General features: G+C 40.2%; 1 protein-coding gene across 4 annotated transcripts in view; it reads left to right on the top strand.

Moving 5' to 3' along the window:
- The window catches only part of LOC126237047 (ATP-binding cassette sub-family A member 7-like), a 607,922-nt gene that overhangs the window by 455,112 nt on the left and 131,822 nt on the right, over window positions 1-20,988 (top strand). For all 4 annotated transcript variants that reach the window (XR_007545025.1, XR_007545024.1, XR_007545023.1 and 1 more), the window contains exon 35: window positions 3,319-3,496. Coding sequence is in view for 1 of the 4 variants with exons in the window: in XM_049946811.1 (XP_049802768.1) it covers window positions 3,319-3,496 (178 nt within the window). In the remaining 3 variants the exon portion in view is untranslated. The remainder of the gene's footprint in view (window positions 1-3,318; window positions 3,497-20,988) is intronic.

The following is a 20,988-nucleotide window of genomic DNA, read 5'->3' on the forward strand; positions in this document are numbered from 1 at the left end:
TCTGTTTTGTTCAGCCTTCATAGTACTTACTAAAGCCGCAGTATTTCCTGTCATACTTGGCGATACTAAACCTGCATTTTAGACAGTCGTTTCTAGAAATGCACGAAAATTCTGTAATGAATCAAAAGTTTACACCCCAGATAACAGGTTGGCCCAAGTGCCCCTCTTGGCTCCCATTACAGATGGCAATGTCTACAAAATATTTGTTCAACAAATGATTGAGTATTGCTCATCAGTGTGGAACCCTTGGCAGATAGAAGATACAGAGGAGATCCAATGAAGAATGGCAGGTCTACTCACAGGATCTTTTGTCAGCACAAGAGTGTTAAGGAGATTACTGACAAACTCGAGCAGCAGATGCCACAAGAGAGGCACTGTGCATATGGAGAGATTTACTGTTGAAACCCCAAGAGCAAATGTTCTAAGAATTGTGAGGCAACACATTACCTCCACCACGATACAGATTGAGATAGATATAGGCCTACAAAAATCTTCATTTTTACAAATGCCATTGATCTTGCAGTAATCTACATTATTTGTCACAGGTGGTCTTACATGAGACTGATTTTATTAATTTAATATTTTTTCTTGCTTGCTGTGATACTTCTGGTGAGGAGTACTTGCAATTGTGGTAGGTACCACAATTGAAAGTCTGCAGATGTAGATTTTTCCATAACTGCAAAATCATTGTTAATTAGTCCTTTTTTTATTATTAACTGTTAGTTTCTGAGACTTATAGAACAAACACAGCAGTTTCAAACAGTGGAAAGTTCAGGATGAATAACAACAATGTGGAAACAACATGGAAAGAATAGAGTGTAACTCACCATATAGATGAAGCAATAAGTCCCATATAGGCACAATGGAAAAAAAAAACCAACTATAAATACATTGGTGTGCAAAAGATAAGTACTAAAGTAACTTTTTCACATAAGTATAACTGTCAAATAATGTATCTTGATGAAACATGGAACATATATAGAAAGAATTGCTGCAGTATAATAAGCGATGAGATGAACAGAAATGACACTTTTGCTCAAAAACATCAATTATACTGAAGTCCTCATGATTCTTGATGGTCCCCTCGACATTACAAAAGGCAGGACATGGCTCTTAATAGGGTGTGTGATCACCATGGATGACAGGGAATGCTCCTGCAACATGCTCCCATGCTAGTCACAAGTGTGGTAAGGAGCTGTTGTAGGACATTCCATTCCTCCAGCCGCACAATTGACAGCTGTTAGATGGTCGTTAGTGCCTGTGGGTGAGCTGCAGTTCATCTCCCACATGCATCCCACATGTGCTCCATGAGATTTAAGTCAAGGGAATGGACATTTCAGCCCATTTGCGAACATCCTCTTGTTCCAAGAGCTCCTTTTCCTGTGCTGTTTGATGCAGTCACATATTGTTATCCATAAAAATGAAGTTACGGCCTAATGCACCCATGAAGAGAATGCACATGGGAAATGAGTGTACTGTCACAATAATGTTGACCAGTTACTGTCCATAGCACCGGGACCACAAAAGAGATCATGTTCAACAATGCTGGAGATAACCACATCTGGTAAGAGGTGGAAACACACCAGGAACATTGTCAAGCTTGATCATTTTAGGGTCCAGGTGTTATGGTGTGAGGAAACACAATGTTGCCTGGACGTGCTGACATCCAAATCTTTGAACTAGCACATTCACCAGTCAATGTTGTTGTGCACGTTTTCAGGGGGTGCATTTGACCCTGGCATAATTTTTATGGATGACCATCCAAATTTGCATTGGAGAGCGCAGATGGAGAAGCTCTGGGAACTAGATAGTGTTTATTGAATGGACAGGCCTGCTGTTTCCCCAACTTAAGTCCCATCCAGCATGTGTGGGTTGCATTGGTAAGATGAGTTGCAGAACATCCACATGCTTCAACAACCATCAAGCCATGCCAACTGTGCTGTGGACAAATGGAAGACCCTACCAACCTTGTGGCCAGCATAGGAGCATGTTACAGAGCATGCATTGCTATCTATGGTGATCACACACCCTGTTAAGAACCATAGCCCCCCCCCCCCTCCCAACACCCCCTCCCATTTTTATTGCTCAGGATACTGTCATAAATGTTGGTGATTTCAGTGTAATTATTGTCTTTGAATAAAAGTGTCATTTCTGCTCATCTCATTAAGGACACCTTTCAGTTACTTTTGATACTGTACCGTAATAGTTTTTGCTATGTCTGATCCAAGTTTCAGCAGTTAGTAAGTCAACAATAATATCTTTTGTTGAGGATACTGACATGAATTGATTTATAAGCTGAGCTACAAACCCTCATGGGATATTACTGGAATTAACCAAATAAAATCCCTTACAGAAACATAAGCTTTCACAACAAACATATCTGGTGTCAAAATATTTCTGGTTAAAATAAGGCATCATGATTTTAATGTACCTCCTGCTTTTGAGTGCACTGACTTACTTCCTCATGTCTCCTTCTTTGTAATAGCTTTAATACCTTTTGGTCATCTCAGTATCCAACATTGGCAGCAATAATTCCATGGCCAGGCTGCCGATCTCCTTAACCAGACTATGTGGTTCATATCTCATTGAGGTACAATAGAAGCTGGTTGCACCTTCAGCTAAGTGATGGGAGGAAAAATATGAACAACCCATTATACCTTCATGGTATTTTCAAGACTGAAGGGAATATTTAACACAGCATGGTGGAATAAGATGTCTGAAATCCTTAGAAAAATGTGGAAAGATGAAGAGGCAGACTAGTTATCTGCATTACCTATAAACACCAAGTAGGAATAATAAAGATGAAGGTTTGTGAAATACAAGATCATCCTAATATATCTGTAAGGCAGAATTGTAGTTTACCACCACCATTGTGTAACTTAGTGTCAAAGAATCAGCGATAGAAGTTAAAAGAACTTTCGAAACATGAATAAAGCGCAAGAGACTCAAATGGCAGAACTGTTGTTCATAGGTTTGTGGTAAGTATGTAAATGAAAAACCATTGAATGTCAGAGAAACTTGTTTGCAACACAATATGGGTTAGCAGTAAACAAAGCAAAGACAAAAGGTGACTAAAGAATTTGAATATGAAATTCAGTTTAGTTTGATGCTAAAATAACTGCGACTAAAAATAAACATATGTACAAAAGTTACTTACTGCTTCCTTTATCATATTGTCAGACTTATTACACTCCTATCTCTCTCTTTGAATGAAACTAACTTGATACAGAACTGCATTTTTGTGTTTATGTTCCTGATACATTGTGGATATTTTGTGCTGTATCATAAATTACCGTTGTATCATTTCACCTTTTTCAGCATCAAGTCTGCTTTGAGTCTCATCCGTGCAGTGTCAGTCATATTTGCTCTGAGTTTTGTCCCAGCATCATTTGTTGTGTTCCTGGTAGAAGAACGAGTCAGCAAATTCAAACATTTACAGCTGGTATCAGGAGTGAATCGCCTGGTCTACTGGCTTTCTGCATTCACTTGGGATATGGTGAGTGTATGATCCATCTGATTTTGTAGATGGTTTTAAATTAGAGTGTACCTGCCAAATAAGAAAGAAAATATTTATTACCAGTCATTTATTTCAGAGGTAACACAATGTAGGAACATAAACAGTACAGTTGCCAATTCTTGGCACCAGATAGCATATACTAACTTCTAACAGTTCTTGTTTCATTTGTCCAGAAGATTATTCCATTAGGAAAATGGCAGTGAAAGTATGCAAAATATTCTTGCATTTTTCTCTGAACAAAGAAAATGTAGAATGAGGTACATGCAAAAACAAAACAAGCTACACTAAGCTTTTGATCAGTTTATCCCTATGTTGATTTTGTTCTGATTTGTTGGATGATGTGTAACATTACTGCATGGTTGTGTTGAAGAAGGATTCAAGACCCCACTATGCCTCTTCTGATTCTTACCAAGCAGTAAAATGTCTCAAAACTTTTTGCTTGTTAAGATTGTGACAATAAGTTAGCAATTATACTTTGTTTTGGTTGTGGGATTGTGCCAGATTCAACAGTAACATAGCTTTTCCACCTCATAGCTAAAAAATTATTGACAAGAGGAATGCGCATTTAGTTCGTAGTCTGCAGACCTTTATTGAGTGGTTGCTATCATTCGAGGTCAAAAAGTTGTAGCCCACAGATATCCGCCCTCCTTGGCAATGGACAGACCACAGCGCCCTCAGTTTCATTTTCCACACACACACACACACACACACACACACACACACACACACACACACACACTTACATCATGCTGGCTGGATTGCATTTTGGCAAGTGGACTAGGATGGGGAGGGGGTTTTGTTGGGTGTGAAGGATAAAGGAAGAGAGCGGTGAGGGCAGGAAAAGTGTTTGGGAGTGGGTAGCTAGTGGCTCGGAGAGCGGAATTAGATTTGCTGGCTAGGAATGCAGGTGTGTGGGGTGCCAGGTGGATGGCCTAGGCATGTGATACATGGGTACTGGAGCCAGTGGGGTTCCGCACACAATGAAGGTGATATGGATTGGGATTGGCTGGCAGGACAGTGGAAGGGGAAACTGTGAAGTGAAGGGTGTAGGGACTGTGCGTTAACAGAGACTGTGGCCAGGGCCTTTATAGGAGGGAGGGATGTGTTACAAGTAGAACTCACATCTTTGTAGTTGAGAAAATCTGATGGAGGATGGAAGGGCCCAAATGGCTATAGACCATGAAGCAGCTATTGAAATCAAGCAGGTTGTGTTCAGGTGCATATATGCCATTGGGTGGTCAACTTTGTTCTTGGCCACATTTTATGGTGGCCTTCATTGGATAGGATAAGCCTGTGACTGAGTTGGGTTAAAGAGTTGTAGGTGGGTGGATTGGACAGCTCTTGCACCTGGATCTTCCATAGGTATATGATACATGTGGCAATGGGTAGGGAGTAGGAGTGACTGTTGTGAGGTTTCAGGACTGATGGGAAAGATTTTGGGTAGGATGACTCTCATGACCCCACCTCCTATGGACCTTGATATTTGTGGGGAGGCTTGCGTGCCTCAGCAATACAGATAGACATACCGTGCAACTACAACAGAGGGCTATCTGTTGAGAGGCCAGACAAACGTGTGGTTCCTGTAGAGAGGCAGTAGCTTTTTCAGCAGTTGCAGCAGCAACAGTCTGGATGATTGACTGATCTGGCCTTGTAACATTAACCAAAACGGCCTTGCTGTGCTGGTACTGTGAACGGCTGAAAGCAGGTGAAACTACAGCTGTAATTTTTCCCGAGGGCATGCACCTTTACTGTATGGGTAAATGATGATGGAATCCTCTTGGGTAAATTATTCAGGAGGTAAAATAGTCCCCCATTCTGATCTCCAGGCGGGGACTACTCAGGAGGATGTTGTTATCAGGAGAAAGAAAACTGGCGTTCTATGGATTGGAGCATGGAATGTCAGATCCCTTAATCGGGCAGGTAGGTTCGAAAAGTTAAAAAGGTAAATGGATAGGTTAAAGCTAGATATAGTGAGAATTAGTGAAGTTCGGTGGCAGGAGGAACAAGACTTCTGGTCGAGTGAATACAGGGTTATGAATAGGAAATCAAATAGGGGTAATGCAGGAGTAAGTTTAATAATGAATAAAAAAATAGGAGCATGGGTAAGCTACTACAAACAGCTTAGTGAACGCATTATTGTAGCAAAGATTGACTCAAAGCCCACACCCACCACAGTACTACAAGTGTATATATCAAACTAGCTCTGCAGATGACGAAGAGATTGATGAAATGTATGATGAGAGAAAAGAAATTATTCAGATAGTGAAGGGAGATGCAAATTTAATAGTTATGGGTGACTGGAATTAGATACTAGGAAAAGAAAAAGAAAAATAATTAGTAGGTGAATATGGATTGGGGCTAAGGAATGAAAGAGGAAGCCGCCTGGTAGAATTTTGCACAGAGCATAAATTAATCACAGCTAACACTTACTTCAAGAATCGTGAAAGAAGATTGTACACTTGTAAGAGGCCTGGAGACACTGCAAGGTTTCAGATAGATTATATAATGGTAAGACAGAGGTTTAGGAACCAGGTTTTAAATTGTAAGACATTTCCAGGGGCAGATGTGGACTCTGACCACAATCTATTGGTTATGAACTGTAGAATGAAACTGAAGAAACTGCAAAAAGGTGGGAATTTAAGGAGATAGGACCTTGATAAACTGAAAGAACCAGAGGTTGTAGAGAGTTTCAGAGAGAGCATTAGGGAATGACTGACAAGAACAGGGGAAAGAAATACAGTAGAAGAAGAATTGGTAGCTTTTAGAGATGAAATAGTGAAGGCAGCAGAGGATCAGGTAGGTAAAAAGGTGAGGGCTAATAGAAATCCTTGGGTAACAGAAAAGATATTGAATTAAATTGATGAAAGGAGAAAATATAAAAATGCAGTAAATGATGCAGGCAAAAAGGAATACAAACATCTCAAAAATGAGATCGACACGAAGTGCAAAATGGCTAAGCAGGGATGGCTAGAGGACAAATGTAAGGATGTAGAGGCGCATTTCACTAGGGGTAAGATAGATACTGCCTACAGGAAAATTAAAGAGACCTTTGGAGAAAAGAGAACCATTTGCATGAATATCAGGAGCTCAGATGGAAGCCCAGTTCTAAGCAAAGAAGGGAAAGCAGAAAGGTGGACGGAGTATATAGAGGGTCTATACAAGGGTGAAGTTCTTGAGGACAATATTATACAAATGGAAGAGAATGTAGACGAAGATGAAATGGGAGATATGATACTGCGTGAAGAGTTTGACAGAGCACTGAAAGACCTAAGTCGAGAGAAGACCCTGGGAGTAAACAACATTCCATTAGAACTACTGACAGCCTTGGGAGAGCCAGGCCTAACAAAACTCTACCAACTAGTGAGCAAGATGTATGAGACAGGCGAAATACCCTCAGACTTAAAGAAGAATGTAATAATCCCAATCCCAAAGAAAGCAGGTGTTGACAGATGTGAAAATTACTGAACTATCAGTTTAATAAGCCACGGCTGCAAAATACTAACACGAATTGTGTACAGATGAATGGAAAAACTGGTAGAAGCTGACCTTGGGGAAGATCAGTTAGGATTCCGTAGAAATGTTGGAACATGTGAGGCAATACTGACCCTACGACTTATCTTAGAAGATAGATTAAGGAAAGGCAAATCTACATTTCTAGCATTTGTAGACTTGGAGAAAGCTTTTGACAATGTTAACTGGAATACTCTCTTTCAAATTCTGAAGGTGGCAGGGAGCAGAAGGCTATTTACAATTTGTACAGAAACCAGATGGCAGTTATAAGAGTCGAGGGGCATGAAAGGGAAGCAGTGGTTGGGGAGGGAGTGAGACAAGGTTGTAGCCTATCCCCAATATTATTCAATCTATATATTGAGCAAGCACTAAAGGAAACAAAAGAAAAATTCAGAGTAGGAATTAAAATCCATGGAGAAGAAATAAAAACTTTGAGGTTTGCCGATGACATTGTAATTCTGTCAGAGACAGCAAAGAACCTGGAAGAGCAGTTGACAGAATGGACAGTGTCTTGAAAGGAGGATATAAGATGAACGTCAACAAAAGCAAAATGAGGATAATGAAATGTAGTCGAATTAAATTGAGTGATGCTGAGGGAATTAGATTAAGAAATGAGACACTTTAAGTGGTAGATGAGTTTTGCTATTTGGGGAGCAAAATAACTGATGATGGTCGAAGTAGAGAGGATATAAAATGTAGACTGGCAGTGGCAAGGAAAGTGTTTCTAAAGAAGAGAAATTTGTCAACATCGAGTATAGATTTAAGTGTCAGTAAGTCGTTCCTGAAAGTATTTGCGTGAAGTGTAGCCATGTATGGAAGTGAAACATGGACGATAAATAGTTTAGACAAGAAGAGAATAGAAGCTTTCAAAATGTGGTGCTACAGAAGAATGCTGAAGATTAGATGGGAAGATCACATAACTAATTAGGAGTTTCTGAATATAATTGGGGAGAAGAGAAATTTGTGGCACAACTTGACTAGGAGAAGGGACCGGTTGGTAGGACATGTTCTGAGGCATCAAGGGATCACCAATTTGGTACTGGAGGACAGCATGGATGGTAAAAATCGTAGAGGGAGACCGAGAGATGAATACACTAAGCAGATGCAGAAGGATGTAGGTTGCAGTAGGTACTGGAAGATGGAGAAGCTTGCACAAGTTAGAGTAGCATGGAGAGCTGCATCAAACCAGCCTCTGGACTGAAGACAACAACAACAACAACAACAATGACTCTCATTTCTGGACATGATGATAGATAGAGGCCTGGTGAAGGATATGGCTTAGTTTGTCCAGTCCAGTGTGATATTGTGTGATGAGAGGTGGGTGCTCCTTTGTAGTTGATTCTTGGGGTGGTGGGATGGGAGGATTAGTGGTGATTTAAGATATAAACCAGAAATGTGATTGCAAACTAGATTTGGTAGGTGGGGGGGGGGGGGGGTAGTGTCTGTCTGTGAATACTGTCATGAGACCTTCAGCATACGGGGCATGGGAGTTCTTGTCACTACGGATATGCCGTGCATGGGTGGGCTGGCTGAATAGCAGTGAACTCAAATAGCAGACAGAGTTGCTGGAGCACAAGGTTCCAACCAAAGACAGATAGTATGATAAAAGTTGTTTGAATATAGTGCCAAAGAAAAGATATCATTGGACAAAGTGATGAGGGAGCAGTATTTTGTAAGGATGAAAGCATATCTAAAGTAAGATTAAAAGTATGAAGTATTGATCCATGATAAAGATAGAGGTGCCAGGGGCAGAAGATTAACTAATTTAATTGGAGGAACAGAAAGCAAAAATAGGTTAGGAGATCATGCAGTAGCAACTGAGATTAAGATAATTATTATCTCCCCCAATCCTTTCCACTTCTTTACCTCAATGTGACCACAACATTCTTTTTGTTTTGTAGGAATTCTGTACTCCGACGACATAAATATATGTGGTGGTGAACATAGGAATGAATTGATATAATGTGCTAGTATTCTGTTTGCTTATGACTTGATTTCAGTCATTGGTGTAGGTACTGTCTACTATTTATTCCATAATTGCAGGTCATTAGAAATGGTGGCATTACAAGATGAAGTCTGAAATTTCATGTTGGCTGTTCATTAGCAGATAGCTTGACATACCCCTCTGGAGTCTAGGACATACATTTGGACACAGGAAATGTTTGTATCTGAAAAAGATTGAGATGGGGGAAACAAATATATCAAAGATGCCACTAGAAAATGGTGAGTCAAAGATGAACTTGCCGTCCTACGAGGAACTTTCTCCGACCAGAATCATGGGGTAGGAAAACATGGGAATCCTATCACAACACCTTTCTGGTGAATTTGTTTAACAGATGGACAGTGTAACACCAAGATGACCTCATGCAAGCCAAGAGTTTTATATGGCACACAGTAAAAGAATAAATGGAGCTGAGCAACTTAAATATATCGTTCTGTTTGATTGGAGCCTTCGAGGAGGACACTTGTCATGCAGTTCACTGTTCTTCTGGATGCCTGAGAAAATAAAGATGCCTCAATAACCACTGCTGCTTTGAGATTGTAGTTCGGCCAGTGTCTGCCACTCTCACCATGCCCACTCTTTGCTGCTGATAGCACTGCAGGTTTTTCTTTTGTGGTTTGAGATTCATCACACCTAGCAGAAGATAAGAGCTGCACTGGCCATCTCAAAGCTCACTACCTCCTGCATCTAGACAGCAATCTGTTAACCAAAGTTCGAGACTCTACTACTTGACCTTTTCTAAGCCTCTTCCTGCTCTATACAAGAACTTTTGATCCTGTATAACATGTCTGTCTAGTGGAGTAGAGAGACTTGAGGATTGAGGAAGGATTTTATCCTGAAGGGTAAAATTAAATTTCCTGAGGGGTAAAAATCAGAAGAGTTTGACTGTGTTTGAGTCATGAAACTAAATTGGTTTTAGAAGATCATCACTATTATCACAATCTTGAGAGATAAAATATTGATTATATAAGTTGTCAGTAATTATGTTTTTCTCACTTACTAGCACTCTGCAGTGGGGATACAGTTTTCTCCCATATTCCACACACTACACACATACTTTGCACTTTGTACAATACATCAGTAATGATAAAAGTGATATACAGGGTGAGTCAGTAGGAAAGGTACATGGTTTGATGGGTTATACTACTGGTGATTCTGAACAAAAAACTTCTAATAAACATATACCCTTTTATTAACCATTGCCGGGTAAACCAATGAAAACAGCTAGGAATGGGAAAGGTGCAGGTGACGGTAAATCAACATATTGTTTTGGTATGGTTTGTTTAATTGTGTACATTTCCTCACAGAAAATGTTCAAACAGTTCACGTTCACCGTCAACTTCAATGTATGTTGCAGCTCTTGTAGACAGCCGTTGTGGTGCGATTGGAGCTCAGTTTTGCATTCCTTTACCTGGGCACAAGCGTGTAAAATATGAATGAGAAGTTCCTCACTTGTGTTCACTGTGCACTTGTAGATGTCGCTCTTCAGCCACTCCCACAAACAGTAATCCAATGGGGAGAGATCAGGTGGCCTCGGTGGCTAAGTAATGACTCCATGGTGACCGATCCAACGACCAGGAAACGCTTGTCGTGATACTGTGTCACTGGCCGTTTGGAATGTGTAGGAGCTCCATCATGCTGAAAGTACATATGAGCTCGTGTTGCCAAAGGGATACCCTCCACGTATTCTGGTAACACATTTTGGAGACACTCAAGATACTGTGTCCCAGTAAGACGGTTATCTAAAACAACTGGACCGATGAGTTGGTCACCAATAATACCGCACCACTCATTGACTGAGAAACATCGTTGGAAATTCGTTTCCACAGTAGCGTGCACATTTTCATTTGCCCATACATGAGAGTTGCTCGTGTTGTTGATTCCGTTGTGGATAAATGTTGACTCATCGGTGTACAGAATACATGGAATTAATCGCTCATTGGCAATGATCTATTGACAAAACTCTTGCCAAGCGGCAGCATCTCCTTCATGCAGATGTTGTACACTCTGCCGATGAAAGGGATACAGATCATGCTCTTGTACTGTATCACTCATGTTTGTTTAATACCAAGCTGGGCAGCAATTCTTCTAGAGCTAGTACAGGGTACCGTTCCAATACTTGAAGAATGTTCTCAACTTCATTAAGAGTTTGTTGTACGGGACATTCAGAGACAACATTTACACTGGGAAGTATACCACGGTCACGCAATCCATGAAACACGCTGCTAAACATCCTGCTATGTGGCACCCTGTGCTTCAGAAATAGTTCTTGGTATTCTTGCACAGCAGTTCTGGAATTCCCATTGGACAAACCATAGACAAACACCATGTCAGCATACTCTGCACGTGTGGAGATTCGTGGCATTTTCACTACACAAAACTGTATTCATTGTTCATGTGGCAACACTGTAATACCATGCACTACAACAAGCACTGTTGGACTGAGACTTGAGGTAAACAATTGCACCATGCACAAATGAACTGCGTACTGACACGTTTAGTATGGACGATGCTACACATTTCTCGTTCCTGGTTGCTTTCATTGGTTTACCCAGAAACAGTTAAGAAAAGGACATATGTTTATTAGGAGTTTTTTGTTCAGAATCACCACTAGTAGTATCACCCCTAAAAGCATGTACCTTTCCTCCTGACTCACTCTGTACACATAAAACACACACACAATCTCTTGAAAATCTATTCTCGAACTTGTAGACAGTTCCTGCAATAGACCAGGAATTGCTTCATTATTTACCTCAAAACAGATAAATGTACTAATTGACAGCACTACACAACAGTAACTACATAACGTCTACTATAGTTCTGTGCACAGTATTATTATTATTATTATTATTATTATTATTATTATTCTTTACTGTCTCAGATATTATGTCTGGTTAAAAATGGAAAGTAACATGGACCTTGATCAAGCGTGACTTCCTTTTAACTGTATGGTATATGTTACATTGCATTTAGGAACTTCCGGGTAATTGAACATGTATCAATAATTACAGATTTCTGTAGTTGTATATATACGTTTGGATGTAGCTGTATTGCGTTGATGTACTGGTGGATATTGTGTGGTATGACTCCTGTAGTTGATAGTATAATTGGTATGATGTCAACTTTATCCTGATGCCACATGTTTTTGACTTCCTCAGCCAGTTGGATATATTTTTCAATTTTTTCTCCTGTTTTCTTCTGTACATTTGTTGTATTGGGTATAGATATTTCAATTAGTTGTGTTAATTTCTTCTTTTTATTGGTGAGTATGATGTCACGTTTGTTATGTGGTGGTGTTTTATCTGTTATAATGGTTCTGTTCCAGTATAATTTGTATTCACCATTCTCCAGTACATTTTGTGGTGCATACTTGTATGTGGGAACATGTTGTTTTATTAGTTTATGTTGTATGGCAAGTTGTTGATGTATTATTTTTGCTACATTGTCATGTCCTCTGGGGTATTCTGTATTTGCTAGTATTGTAGATCTGCTTGTGATGTGATCTACTGTTTCTATTTGTTGTTTGCAAAGTCTGCATTTATCTGTTGTGGTATTGGGATCTTTAATAATATGCTTGCTGTAATACCTGGTGTTTATTGTTTGATCCTGTATTGCAATCATGAATCCTTCCGTCTCACTGTATATATTGCCTTTTCTTAGCCATGTGTTGGATGCGTCTTGATCGATGTGTGGCTGTGTTAGATGATACAGGTGCTTGCCATGTAGTGTTTTCTTTTTCCAATTTACTTTCTTCGTATCTGTTGATGTTATGTGATCTAAAGGGTTTTAGGAGTGGTTATGAAATTGCAATGGTGTAGCCGATGTATTTATATGAGTGATTGCTTTGTGTATTTTGCTAGTTTCTGCTCGTTCTATAAAGAATTTTCTTAAATTGTCTACCTGTCCGTAATATAGGTTTTTTATGTCGATAAATCCCCTTCCTCCTTCCTTTCTGCTTAATGTGAATCTTTCTGTTGCTGAATGTATGTGATGTATTCTATATTTGTGGCATTGTGATCGTGTAAGTGTATTGAGTGCTTCTAGGTCTGTGTTACACCATTTCACTACTCCAAATGAGTACGTCAATATTGGTATAGCATAAGTATTTATAGCTTTTGTCTTGTTTCTTGCTGTCAGTTCTGTTTTCAGTATTTTTGTTAGTCTTTGTCTATATTTTTCTTTTAGTTCTTCTTTAATATTTGTATTATCTATTCCTATTTTTTGTCTGTATCCTAGATATTTATAGGCATCTGTTTTTTCCATCGCTTCTATGCAGTCACTGTGGTAATCCAATATGTAATCTTATTGTTTAGTGTGTTTTCCCTTGACTATGCTATTTTTCTTACATTTGTCTGTTCCAAAAGCCATATTTATATCATTGCTGAATACTTCTGTTATCTTTAGTAATTGGTTGAGTTGTTGATTTGTTGCTGCCAGTAGTTTTAGATCATCCATGTGTAGCAAATGTGTGATTTTGTGTTGGTATGTTCCAGTATTATTGTATCCATAATTTGTATTACTTAGGATGTTTGGGATGTAGGGTTCAGAGCAAGGCAGAACCGGAAAGGACTTAATGAGTCTCCTTGGTATATTCCACGCTTAATCTGTATTGGCTGTGATGTGATATTATTTGAACTTGTTTGGATATTAAGTGTGGTTTTCCAATTTTTCACTACTATGTTTAGGAACTGTATCAATTGAGGATCTACTTTGTATATTTCCAATATTTGTAGTAACCATGAGTGGGGTACACTATCAAAAGCTTTTTGGTAATCAGTGTATGCGTAGTGTAGCGACCTTTGTTTAGTTTTAGCTTGATATTTCACCCCTGCATCTATTATCAGTTGCTCTTTACATCCTCGTGCTCCTTTGCAACAGCCTTTTTGTTCTTCATTTGTAATTTTGTTCTGTGTTGTATGTGTCATTAATTTCTTTGTAATTACTGAAGTTAATATTTTTATATTGTTGGTAGGCATGTTATGGGGCGATATTTTGCTGGGTTTGCTGTGTCTGCTTGATCTTTAGGTTTCAGATAAGTTATTCCATGTGTGAGTGTATCAGGGAATGTGCATGGGTCTGCAATATAACTGTTAAGTAATTTGTGTAAAAACAAAGATGATGTGACTTACCGAACGAAAGCGCTGGCAGGTCGATAGACACACAAACAAACACAAACACACACACAAAATTCAAGCTTTCGCAACAAACTGTTGCCTCATCAGGAAAGAGGGAAGGAGAGGGAAAGACGAAAGGATGTGGGTTTTAAGGGAGAGGGTAAGGAGTCATTCCAATCCCGGGAGCGGAAAGACTTACCTTAGGGAGAAAAAAGGAAAAAAAGGACAGGTATACACTCGCGCGCGCACACACACACATATACATCCACACATATTCAGACACAAGCAGACATATTTAAAGACAAAGAGTTTGGGCAGAGATGTCAGTCGAGGCGGAAGTGAAGAGGCAAAGATGATGTTGAATGACAGGTGAGGTATGAGTGGCGGCAACTTGAAATTAGCGGAGATTGAGGTCTGGTGGGTAACGGGAAGAGAGGATATATTGAAGAAAAAGTTCCCATCTCCGGAGTTCGGATAGGTTGGTGTTGGTGGGAAGTATCCAGATAACCCGGACGGTGTAACACTGTGCCAAGATGTGCTGGCCGTGCACCAAGGCATGTTTAGCCACAGGGTGATCCTCATTACCAACAAACACTGTCTGCCTGTGTCCATTCATGCGAATGGACAATTTGTTGCTGGTCATTCCCACATAGAATGCATCACAGTGTAGGCAGGTCAGTTGGTAAATCACGTGGGTGCTTTCACATGTGGCTCTGCCTTTGATCGTGTACACCTTCCGGGTTACAGGACTGGAGTAGGTGGTGGTGGGAGGGTGCATGGGACAGGTTTTACACCGGGGGTGGCTACAAGGATAGGAGCCAGAGGGTAGGGAAGGTGGTTTGGGGATTTCATAGGGATGAACTAAGAGGTTACGAAGGTTAGGTGGACGGCGGAAAGACACTCTTGGTGGAGTGGGGAGGATTTCATGAAGGATGGATCTCATTTCAGGGCAGGATTTGAGGAAGTTGTATCCCTGCAGGAGAGCCACATTCAGAGTCTGGTCCAGTCCCGGAAAGTATCCTGTCACAAGTGGGGCACTTTTGTGGTTCTTCTGTGGGGGATTCTGGGTTCGAGGGGATGAGGAAGTGGCTCTGGTTATTTGCTTCTGTACCAGGTCGGGAGGGTAGTTGCGAGATGCGAAAGCTGTTGTCAGGTTGTTGGTGTGATGGTTCAGGGATTCCGGACTGGAGCAGATTCGTTTGCCACGAAGACCTAGGCTGTAGGGAAGGGACCGTTTGATGTGGAATGGGTGGCAGCTGTCATAATGCAGGTACTGTTGCTTGTTGGTGGGTTTGATGTGGACGGACGTGTGAAGCTGGCCATTGGACAGATGGAGGTCAACGTCAAGGAAAGTGGTGTGGGATTTGGAGTAGGACCAGGTGAATCTGATGGAACCAAAGGAGTTGAGGTTGGAGAGGAAATTCTGAAGTTCTTCTTCACTATGAGTCCAGATCATGAAGATGTCATCAATAAATCTGTACCAAACTTTGGGTTGGCAGGCCTGGGTAACCAAGAATGCTTCCTCTAAGCGACCCATGAATAGGTTGGCGTACGAGGGGGCCATCCTGGTACCCATGGCTGTTCCCTTTAATTGTTGGTATGTCTGGCGTTCAAAAGTGAAGAAGTTGTGGGTCAGGATGAAGCTGGCTAAGATGATGAGGAAAGAGGTTTTAGGTAGGGTGGCAGGTGACCGGCATGAAAGGAAGTGCTCCATCGCAGTGAGGCCCTGGACGTGCGGAATATTTGTGTATAAGGAAGTGGCATCAATGGTTACAAGGATGGTTTCCGGGGGTAACAGATTGGGTAAGGATTTGCCCAAACTCTTGATCACCCTGTGGCTAAACATGCCTTGGTGCACGGCCAGCACATCTTGCCACAGTGTTACACCGTCCGGGTTATCTGGATACTTCCCACCAACACCAACCTATCCGAACTCCGGAGATGGGAACTTTCTCTTCAATATATCCTCTCTTACCGTTACCCACCAGGCCTCAATCTCCGCTAATTTCAAGTTGCCGCCACTCATACCTCACCTGTCATTCAACATCTCTGCCCAAACTATTTGTCTTTAAATATGTCTGCTTGCGTCTGTATATGTGTGGATGGATATGTGTGTGTGTGCGCGCGCGAGTGTATACCTGTCCTTTTTTTCCTTTTTTCTCCCTAAGGTAAGTCTTTCCGCTCCCGGGATTGGAATGACTCCTTACCCTCTCCCTTAAAACCCACATCCTTTCGTCTTTCCCTCTCCTTCCCTCTTTCCTGATGAGGCAACAGTTTGTTGCGAAAGCTTGAATTTTGTGTGTGTGTTTGTGTTTGTTTGTGTGTCTATCGACCTGCCAGCGCTTTCGTTCGGTAAGTCACATCATCTTTGTTTTTAGATATATTTTTCCCATGTGGAATGTTCATTATATTGTTAAGTAATTTAGTTAGATGTGAATGTGTTGAGATGAACTTCTTTAGCCAGAAATTTGCTATTTTATCTTTTCCAGGGGCTTTCCAATTGTGCGTAGAATTAATTGCTTGGGTGACTTCATGTTGCAAAATTATCACTTCAGGCATTTGTGGTATCATCTTGTATGTGTCTGTTTCTGCTTGTACTCACCATGCATGCCTGTTATGTTGTACCGGGTTTGACCATATGTTGCTCCAGAAGTGTTCCATGTCTGTTATGTTTGGTGGGTTTTCTATTTTAATGTGTGTGTTATCTATTGTCTGATAAAATTTCTTTTGGTTTGTGTTGAGTGTTTGGTTTTGTTTCCTTCTATTTTCACTTATTTTTGTATCTTCTAAGTCGTTTGGCCAATGCTTATAATTTCTGCTTCTTTTCATCTAATTGCTCTATCGCTTCTTGTTGTGAGATTTTACCTAACCTTTTTCATTTTTTGTCTGATATTTCATTTCTTATAAATTGTGTTAGCTGTCCGATGTCTTCTCTCAGTTTTTCTATTCTGATCTGTAGCCTGTGTTGCCATGCTGGTTTTGTGGGTTTCTTCTGTGTGTTGGTATGTTCTGATCTCTGCCTAGTGTGTATATTTAGTGTAGTGAGTACTCCTATATAAACCAGTAGTTGTAACTCTTCCATAGTTGTATTTTCATGTATTTTGTTGTGTATGATTGTGTTGATAGTTGTTATTGTTGTTTCAACTTGTGGGTTATTTGGTGGTCTATGCAAGAATGGTCTAATGTCTGTATTTGTGTCTTTGTATTCTATATATGTCAGCTGAAATTTTTCTTCTATATCTAACATGTGTGTCACTTTGTGTTCTATTTGTGCTTGTTCTGGTGGCTATCTTAAGATTTCGTTTTCCTCTGATTCTTTAATTGAAGCGTGTTCTTCTTTGTTTGTTTGCTCTGGGATGTTTGAGTCCATTACTGTATTTTCTTCTTCTTCTTCTTCTTCTTCTTCTTCTGATTGCACTTTATTTTGTTCCAGTATTTGTTGTACTTGTTGTTTGATGTTTTCTAATTCTGACTGGGGTAACCTGTTATTTTTTATTATTACACGGATCTGATCAGCTAGTCGTTGTGCTGTTAAAAATTTTAATTCTGGGTATCTGGTAATAAATGTTGTGTATACTTGTGATCTGTATCCAGTTGTGTTGGTTCCTAAGTTTGTTGCTTGGTAATAACAGAACATGAGGTGTCGGTTAATTTCATCTGACCATCTCATCCTCTGTCTTTGTTTTCCTTCTAGAGTGGTTGCAGGAAGCATATCGTGCAAAACACCTCTATTTGGATTTAAATCATTTTCCGTGTGGCTAGCAGTGTCGTTACCATTGTGGACGGGCATAGGGTTCAAGCGTCGTCCCCGACCATGACAGCGCTTGTCCGAGGCTTCATTAGTTCTGTCCTGAACCAACTAATCACACTAAAAGGGGGGTTAGCCCTATTAGTGGTTTGTTCTTTTCGTCGCCTTTTACGACTGGCAGAACATACCGGAGGCATATTCTTTTCCCGGGCCTCCATGGGGTTTATTATTATTATTATTAGACAGAAAAAAAAAAGCATTGGCAGCCTGAAGTCATCCAACTTCTCCCAGTTCAGATTAAGGAGTCCAACAGTTGGTTTACAGACAGTACGTGTAGGGCACACATTTCAACTTGATTGGTTTTAAATTGGAGGGCAAAATGTGGGTGAAGCTAGTGTCACTAGGGAGAGGAGTGGTGCAGATGGAGCATATTTTGTAACAAGTGTCTATCTTCAATGTGGATAGTCAACTTTGTTTTCTGAGAATTAGTTGTAGGTAGGACTCATGATGCACCAGTAATTTCTCATCATCATTCATTCTAAAACACACACACACACACACACACACACACACACACACATACACACACATAAACTGAAGAAAACACCTGAAAAAGAAATGTGGTTGGATTTATAGATGTGAAAGTAAGTTTTTGACTGTAATAACAGTGAAAATAAAAACAAGGAAATGTATGGACTTGGAGCATGCTTTGTTATGTACATTGACTGCGAAAACTTAAACATAAAGAAGGTTGTTAGATGTAAGCAGTACTAATTGTCTCATTAACCATTAGCTCATGACCCAATAAAACACTCACTAAAACTAAATATCATGCATCTTTCATCATTTTAAAAATGTAAGTGTTCAAGGAAAATATCTTTTCTATTCTAGAGTTTAGTGAGGTACTGTAGTGGGTGATGGTGGGGTTCAGTTTAGTGAGAGGAATGGGAGAGGGAGGGGGGGATTGGGTATACTAGCTAATATCTGATTACACTCAAGGGTACTGGTTTAAGAAAGATTGGGAATTCCTACTCTTGTGCTACCCTGGCAAAATGCTGTGGGAGAAATTTGCTCCTGAGCATCTTGTTCAAATTTTATTTTCTCAAGTAGTCATTTGATTGAACACATATACAACATTATTATTTCATTACCTTTTAACCTCACCCTCCATTCCACCCCCTCATCCTAAAGTTCCATGTCACATTTCTAACATCTCTTATTTTGTGATTGTGTGCACATAGTAGCATGTTTTAATTGGCTTCTAGTAATCAGCCTGTTGCTCTTATTATTGAATTAAATGAACCCCTTAATCATTAAATAACTCCACATGAATTAATATTCTAGGGGTTGTGCATTTCAGCCATAACATGTGGCACCCAGAATAGGTCGATATGCTCGGTGTCCCACTTAACTGTGCTACCTCAAATATTTCTGAAATGAAACAAAATGTGAAAAAAATCGATTGGCCATGGATGCACCTATGTCAGGGTGTGTATCCCCCCCTTTTACAGAAATGAAAACTAGATGTACAATTTAGTGACAAGATGTGTTTCTAGTGTCTTAAACAATTATTAGTGGCATATAGCCCACAAAAACTTCAAGTTTTGCATGGCATTCAGCATGAAAAATGCACTCAAAAATTACCAGTAATGTCACATCCATGAGCTTGTGTCACCTCAACAGGTGTTCAAAGTGCCCAACGTTTGCATCAGCATGCTTGTGGAGATGGAGGATTGGGCTGGCCAGCTCACAGGACCTCACCATCCTATCCACCTATGTGGAAACATTATATCCACAACGTCCCTGGAAAAACATGTGTTATGTGTGGGGCATTCATCATCCTGGAACTGCATTGATAGGTGCATTTCCAGTCTCATGTCCTCCATGAGAAGGGGGTAGAGTGTCTTGCAGAAATGATGCATATCACCATCAAGTTAATGTTACCTTATAAAAATGGGGACCTAAAACACTGGTACCAATCATGTTGCATCAAACTTTGACCCTTACTGTCGCTGATGAGCAACTGTGCCAAGCTAATATGGATTTTGCAGTTACCCGTAGCGCATGTTTTGCAGATTCACATGACCATGATTTGTGCAGGAAGCTTCATCCATAGACAGTGTATTACATAGGAAATCAGGGTGATCTTGCAACTATTGAAGTGGAAAATGACGGAATTCAGTGCGGAATTCAAAGTCATTCCCATGCAGTTCTTGGTGGAGTGATATATGATATGGATGAATCATGTACCTATGCAAAAATTCTCCACCCATTATTGTGGCTTATTCCAGAACTGGGTGCAAGGTGTCATATACTCACCTCAGGATTGTGTGCTACAGTAGTCAGAACAGCAGTTTTGTTGTCATTGTTAGTTGCTGTGTTTGTACGTTGATGCTTTCTGAGTGTCTAGCTGCATGTTGCCACGAAATTTGTGCAGATGGTGGAAATGGTATGATGTGAAGTACGCCGTCGATCTGGATAGCGATCATCATTCACTGCTACAGCTGTGGTTGGACTTCCGTGACATTTGCCATACATTTCCTCTTGTATGGACACCCTTTTTGTAAAAAGTGTGCCAACCACAGATAACATTCTCTTGTAACATTCCATTGTTGTATTGCAACTGTGAGATGGTATCTATTCCTTCATTATTGCTTCAGCTAACACTGTGACAACTTGTGCTGTCATGTGTCCAAGAGAACAGCAGCAATATAAAATAAACAGTAAGCCAGGCTAGAAAAAAATTACTATCTGTGCAAGAAAATGATCCAAATTCCAAGCTACCAGCTCAATCTCACGATGTTTGTGAGATAATTAGCAATCAAATAACCAGTCAGCTGAGATCTGATGCAACTGCACTGTTCACTGCTTCAAGTGGGTCATCACTGTGGGGTAATACCTGTACGCGGCAACAGAGTGATATAATGGAACTTTATTTTATTATTGTGTAATGAAACATTGATTTAGTTGTTATAGTGTAATATTATAGTATCATTGTTGAATTAATCTAAGATTAAACTACAATATTGCTCATAGATGCTTACCTTGGTAACATAAAGACAGCTGTTCTTTACATGTGTACAAAGTACGATGTGCA

This window comes from Schistocerca nitens, chromosome 2, assembly GCF_023898315.1.
Source record: "Schistocerca nitens isolate TAMUIC-IGC-003100 chromosome 2, iqSchNite1.1, whole genome shotgun sequence".
Lineage (NCBI taxonomy): Eukaryota > Metazoa > Arthropoda > Insecta > Orthoptera > Acrididae > Schistocerca > Schistocerca nitens.